Source organism: Macaca fascicularis, chromosome 16 (genome assembly GCF_037993035.2).
Source record: "Macaca fascicularis isolate 582-1 chromosome 16, T2T-MFA8v1.1".
NCBI classification, from domain to species: domain Eukaryota; kingdom Metazoa; phylum Chordata; class Mammalia; order Primates; family Cercopithecidae; genus Macaca; species Macaca fascicularis.
Window position 1 is genome coordinate 6163657 of NC_088390.1, and position 7014 is coordinate 6170670.

The 7014-nt window shown below is 53.1% G+C and overlaps 1 protein-coding gene across 8 annotated transcripts in view; it reads left to right on the plus strand.

The window, feature by feature from the left end:
- WSCD1 (WSC domain containing 1) overlaps positions 1-6693 on the plus strand; it is a 248354-nt gene extending 241661 nt beyond the window's left edge. For all 8 annotated transcript variants that reach the window (XM_005582657.5, XM_045375512.3, XM_045375513.3 and 5 more), the window contains 2 exons: positions 134-334; positions 2621-6693. In XM_005582657.5, the coding sequence (XP_005582714.3) occupies positions 134-334; positions 2621-2973 (554 nt within the window). In that variant the 3' untranslated portion in view covers positions 2974-6693. The remainder of the gene's footprint in view (positions 1-133; positions 335-2620) is intronic.
- Positions 6694-7014: the final 321 nt, after the last annotated feature.

Below are 7014 nucleotides of genomic sequence, written 5' to 3' on the forward strand. Positions count from 1 at the left end.
TCAGTGCCCTCTGTGCCTTCCATGGGGCCTCTCTTATGCCCCTGATGCCGGCTTTCCCCAACCTGTCTGCTGCTGTGGTAGGGGGCTCCATGGACACCATCCTCCACAGAGACCCTCTCATTTTTCCCTGCAGGGTTCAAGGGCGAAAAGGACCACTGGCGGAGCCGACGCACCATCTGTGTCAAAACTCATGAGAGTGGCAGGAGGGAGATTGAGATGTTTGATTCAGCCATCCTGCTGATCCGGAACCCATACAGGTCCCTGGTGGCAGAATTCAACAGGAAATGTGCCGGGCACCTGGGGTATGCAGCTGACCGCAACTGGAAGAGCAAAGGTAATCAGGGACCTTGTGGTGGGGGTGGGAGGCTTGTCAGTACAGGCAGGATGCCCATCAGGATGCAGGATCAGTATACACAGGTAGGCACTGCAGGATGCAGGATCAGTATACACAGGCACTGCAGGATGCAGGATCAGTATACACAGGTAGGCACTCAAACCCCATCCTGCTAGGGACTTAGTGCTGCTCTGCCTGGGCTTAAGCTCACCTCCTCCCCTTGCCCCCCATGCCTGCTGAGGTCCATATGTCAAGGCATTTTACTTAGATGCCAGCTTGATTGCCAAGAATCTTCTCCACCTCTATGAGTGCATAGTAGGGTGATATGCACCCCTTTGCATCTCTGCTTCTGCTCAGGAGCTCATGCGGGGCTGGGAGAAGAGCATGTGGGCTGCACATGGACCTGCTTTGCACCCTTCTGTGTCTTTGGCACCAGGTTTCTCCTTTATAAAATGAGACCTGTGCCTCATGGGGCATTCAAGGAGCAGTGGAGTTCATACAGGGCTGGGAGAAGAGCACATGGGCTGCATATGGCCCTGCTTTGCACCTTCCTCTGTGTTCAGCACCAGGTTCCTCCTTTATAGAATGAGACCTGCACCTCGTGGGGCATTCAGGGAGCAGTGAGATGATGTGCCTGCCTGGTCTCTGGTCAGAGCTCAGCATGTTAATTCCCTCCTAAGCTGCCTCTCGCTGACCCTTCACAGTGTCTGGTCGGGGAATCACATCAGCCCACATTCCAGATGAGTCCAGAGAACACGGCTGTGGGACTTGGTCTTGGTGGTGGGCAGCAGAGCTGGGACTCACACCCAATGTCTTAGTTAGCTCTGGCTACCGTAACAAAACACCACAAAACTGGGGAATGGGGTAAGGGAGTGGTGCTTAAGCAACAGACATTTATTTCTCACAGTCTTAGAGGCTGGGAAGTCCAAGATCCAAGTGCTGGCTAATTCCATTCCCAGGAAGGGCCTGTCTCCAGGCTTGGAGACGGCTGCTCACTGTGTCCTCACATGTCCCCAAAAGCTCTCTGGTGTCTCTTCTGATAAAGGCACTAATTCCATCACAAGGGCCCCACCCTCATGACCACATCTGACTCTAATCACCTCCCAAAGCCCCCATCCCTAATACCATGATATGGTGGGTTAGGACTCCATGAATTTGGGGGGCATACAAGCCTTTTGTGCCCCAACATCCAGAGTGTCTGATTCTGGGTCAGATTGGCCTGTTCCCCACTGCAGCTTTATTCATGGAATCAGTCCTCTGACTCACACTTGCTGAAGTCCTCCTGGGTGCCAGGCATGGGGCAAGGTACCAGAAGCCCAGGCTAATGGGGTCAGGATCTCTGCCCTCAAGACACGCACAGCTGAGCCTTTGGGTGGTGACAAATAGAGTCTGGGTGGTAAGTAATGAGAAATGAAGTCGGTCAGAAACAAAGCAGTCTCCAGGCAGGGTGGGATGAGAGGGGTAGTCACAGGGGCCCATGGCCAAGCAGGCTTGCACTCCTTTCTGCTTGTTACTGGATCAACCAGTGGGTGGCCTCTGCTGGCCTCTAGTCTTCCCCGTCCCCCATCATCCTCTACCTAGACAGCCCCTGACAGTCAGGCAGGCTGATCTCTGATGCCTCCTCTGCCTCTTATGAGCTGTATAACTCCGGGAAAGCTGCTTACCTTGTCTTCTGAGCCTGTTTTCTCATCTTAAAAATAAGGATAGGCCCTGTCTCCTAGGGTCATTGTGAAGATTAGAGAAAGCAAACGCTTCACACAGCATTTGAGGTGTGTTAATAGCCCAATTATGGAAACTTTTTATTGAGATGATTTCTGATATTTGGACCCTGCACACCCCTCCCCAAAAATTAATTTCTTAATTTTCTGGAAAAGAAAGCTCATGAAGTAGATTACCTGCAAAAGTCCAAGGCCACCCCCGCCTGTGGCTTCACTGTATGTCCTACTGCCTGGCAGTTTCACAGGTTCAAACTGGCCATCAAACCACAAGACACATACGTGCTCATCAGGCACCATGCTGACTTAACTTTATAGGAGGACCTAGGATGGGAAATGGAGCCTGCAGGGTGTCCTCATCCCACCAGGATGCCCAGAGCTGCCCCTGCCCACCACAGACTCACTGCTCGGCCACCAAAGGGTCCTCCTCCATGGAGAATGCCAGGTTGACTCTAGGCAGCAGACAGTGGAAAACCCTGCCCAGTTCCCTCTCCCGAGCAGCCTCCCGGGTACCGGCAGCCCTGGCAGGGCCAGCCCCTGACTCTGCGTCTCTCTCCTGTCCTCACTCTAGAGTGGCCGGACTTCGTCAACAGCTATGCCTCGTGGTGGTCCTCGCACGTCCTGGACTGGCTCAAATACGGGAAGCGGCTGCTGGTGGTGCACTACGAGGAGCTGCGGCGCAGCCTGGTGCCCACGCTGCGGGAGATGGTGGCCTTCCTCAACGTGTCTGTGAGCGAGGAGCGGCTGCTCTGCGTGGAGAACAACAAGGAGGGCAGCTTCCGGCGGCGTGGCCGGCGCTCCCATGACCCTGAGCCCTTCACCCCGGAGATGAAAGACTTGATCAATGGCTACATCCGGACGGTGGACAAGGCTTTGCGTGACCACAACTGGACCGGGCTTCCCAGGGAGTATGTGCCCAGATGATAGGCCCGGCCCACGCCGCCGCCCCCTCTGAGTGATGCAATCTCACCACGGGGCTGTGCACCCCACTCTGATGCTCAGGCCTGTGGCCTCACTGGGACGAACCGTGGGTGGGGGACCCACCCTGGTGCTGCCTCCAGCACAAGGAGACCTGGACACAGCAGACACACATCACAAGGCAAACACAAAAGGACACACCCACCTGGCCACCAAGCCACACCTCCTCAGACACACTCAGACACCACTCCAGGCTCACAGCCCCGTCTTAGTGAAGCCACCCACGTGGGGTGTGCCAGGCGCCCCCAGATACAAACGCAGCCACGCACAGACGTAACACACAGGTGCCAGGCCCAGTGCTCCTGGAGGCTGGCGGGCTGTCTCTCTCACACAGATACACATGCACTCCCTGGGATCTAGGAGGCCCTGGGCTTCCCGTGTCTAGCCCCGGCGTAGACTTGCTCATTAGGGTGTTTGACTCTGGGATGCTGGGCCGGGCGGGCATTTATGCTCTGAGCAGCGAGGACCACTGGGATGGAGGTGGGCGCCAAGACTGCTGCTGCTGGGCTGTGCGGCCCTGGCCGTGTGCCTGACATCCCATAAATGTATGTGTGGTGTGACTACGGGCACCACAAACTCTGCAGCCTTGCCTCTCTTTTCTCTGTGGCTGGGCTGGCCCCCACCCCGCCCAAGCCAATACAGACACTGACCTCAAGACCAGCCACATTAAGTCTGTGCCCTGCCCTCCACCCCCTTCAACCCCCACTACCCCATGCTCCAGGCGTGGGGCCTCCTTGCCTGGCTTCTTCCTCCAACTATCCCCAGGGAAGCTGGAGATTCAAGTCATGCCCCAGAAGCAAGGTGTAAGCGTGGGGGCATGGGGGAGAGGGCAGGAGCTGAAGTTCCAGGGGAGCCCAGGACCCCTGGGAACCTGTACACCAGTAGATGGGTCTTGGGAGTTGGCACGGGGAGATTGTAAGGGCTGTGTCTCGGAGATCACTGGGACTGGTGCCGCACCCATAGGGGCCCTGTTTTCTCTGGGGACCCACACTGGGGTCATGAGAGCCAGTTAGTACTCAGTCTGACCCCTAGGTCAGGCCCTACCAGCCTGGGATGGGGGTCAACGTATGCTACACATCTTGGGCTCGCAAGTGAGGCTGTGGAGGCCAGGAGGTTCAAGTGTGGAGGGTAGGGGTGCAACCCGGGAGCAACGCTCAAGGTGGCTGAGATGCAGGGAGGACTGTGGCAATCCGGCTGCACACTGGCCCCTGTGAAGATGGGGAAGGTGGGTGGGCCTGAACTCAGGAAGCCCCTCAGTGGCTTCTCCAGGCCTAGGATAACCCTGGCTGGGCCCCATGGTCCTGCTCTGGGTCAGCTGTCAGAGAGACCTCCCCTCAGCCTGAGCGAAGCTGCATTGGGAGGAGAAGGCAGGGTGAGGGATTTGGGAGAGCTGGACATTGAGATGTCCTGACCTTCTGCTCCCTAGCCTGATGATGAGGAACCTAGAGCCACCCGCTGTGAGCACAGGTAGTGGGTGGAGGGCCCAGTAGAGATGCCCTTCCCCATATGGAAGCTTCCTCCAACCTTCAGTTTGGCCAGTGGGTGGGTTTGGGCATCTGTGCCCCTGGTGGCCTCTAAATCCTTCCTGGGATTCCCCCAAACCCACAATGATGCAAAGCTGTTCTTGACCCTCCCATAGTGTCAACTCAGTTCAGTTCAAAGCTGGAAACACCAAGGTCTTTGAAAATGTTTATTGGCTCAGGATAGCTTCAGCATCGAATCCGCGAAGGCCCCTGATGGGGCTCTTTCTCCCTAGTATTCGGAGCAATTGAGACCCCTTGGGAGTTTCCGCACTGCCTTGGGAGGGGTAGCCACGGCAGACCTGCATCCCAGAGCAAACCTAGGTCCTCAAAAGCGATGGCAGGCGTGGCAGCGGGGAAGCCATGGAGGTGGGAAGGGTAAAGTGTGGAGAGAGGAGTGGCTGGGACTGGAGCCGGGGTCTGGGGAGAGCAACAGCACCAGGTTTTTCCTGGTAGTTGGGTTGGTACATTGACTGCTGCCAGGTGCTCAGAGATGTCATGTCCCTCCAGGTAGAGTGTCACCTGCTCCTGTGGCCTTGTAGATGACTGTGTACCTTAGTGAAGAGTGCAGGCAAGAAGAATGATAGGGTCAGGGTTCATCCAGTTTACGTTGAGTCACTCCATATGGCAAGGCACCTGGCCCTTGGCAGGTGCTCCCAGATGTTGGATGAGCAAGGGAGAGCAGAGGCCCCGTCAGCTGGCGGTGGTCCTCACAGCCTTCATCCCAGGTCTGCCTACGTAGGAGATCTCATCAGAAACAGGAACGGGGATCTGTCTGTGCTTGCAGGAAAGTCCATTTGTGTTTCTCCAAGTTAGGTCTCATCTACAGCTCTTAGCTTCTCGGGAAAGAGGACACTCTCCCAACCAGCCAAGGAATAAAAGCTGATCTGTATGTAGGGCAGAAGTGTGGCAAATGCATCAGGAACCGGTTAGAATAGAACAGAGAAACCCTGACTGTTTACAGATGCCAACTTTAATAGCAAGGCTGCAGAGTTACACAAACCTGTGTTAAAACATGTAATTTTTATGGATTTCATCTCCTGTTGTGGATCAATTTGGAAAATCAAAATATGTAATTTTAAAAAACTAAAACACATTCTGGTAATCCCAGTGATGTATAAATGAGAGAGAAGAATAGACAGGCTTCCAAACCCTGGGAAGAAAGCTGCTTAATTATGTGAACATCTTATAATGAGGTCTCTTGCAGCTAAAATTAGATTTTGAGTGCATGAATATGTGATAATGTTTGCATAGCAGAATGCATTTTCCCCTTAAAAGTAGCAATAGCCACTTGGCTCTTAGGGGTCCCCAAGAGGAGAGGAGAAGAGCCGAGGTTGATCTTATCACTGCAAGAATTCTTGGGACACAGGTTTGTTCTCTGCTGACTTGTTTGGAAACCCACTGGAGGTATCTGAAATGTGATGACTCTAAAGGGGTTCATTTCACTATAGGGAGAAATTGATTCATCTGACCTCCTATTTATCACCACTCAATATTGGATGAGTTGGTCTGAACAAGGTGGGGGTAAAGTGGAGTGGAAATAATATAGAGTCGTCAGACTGAAGGGCCAGGTTGTAGTCCCAGCTCTTATCTGCCATCTTGGACAAGACTTTTCCCATCTCCAGTCTCAATTTCATTCATAAATTGGGGAAAGTGGTAGGTCTTGCCGGTTCCATCCACATTCATTGCCCCATTTCCTTTCCCAGCAACCCCCCATTTCTGTTTGGGGATTCATATGATCTGCCAGAGCCTCTCCAGGGGTGGAATACATGTCCTGGACTAAGCCAATGACACCTTCCATCTTTCCAGCTATGGTGACTGGGTTGGTATGATCTTGTGAGTTAAGGCGATGAAGCCAGAGGGAATTTCAAGACTTTTGGGAATGCTGGGTAGAAGCTGTTTTAATTCCCCTGTTGAATGTGAAAAAGGTAGTAGTATTCCTGGGTCTTTATGTTGACCACCTTGGGCCTTGGGATCATGACCAGGAGCCACATGAAGCTGACACCACAGAAGGGAGAGTCGAGAGGCAGAAAGAAACAAGTCCTTGGTGAAATTGTTTAAGTACAGGATCAAGCCTTGCTTGAGGTTGGCCTTACCTCTGGACTTTTTTTGTTATATGAGCTAATAAATTCTGTTTATTGTTTAAGTTGTATTGAGTTTAATTTCTGTTACTTATAACTCAGAACATGGTGCAAATGAGTTAGATTGAAAAGCCCTGGGGCTCTGACATTCTCTATCTCTGTGGCTGATGTAGATAAAGCCTGAAACTCAGTCCAGCCTGAGCTTGTAGGATTGGGAGGTTACTTTTCACAGGAATTGAGCTGAGTGCAAAATTCTCAATAGAAAGCTGTGTTTAGCCAACACAAGTAGCATTTTTCAGTTGGTACATGGTGAGGTTACCCATATAGCCATAGGCAATAATTTCTAAGATGCCCAGTCCAGACCATCAGTTGTCTCATTTAATGCT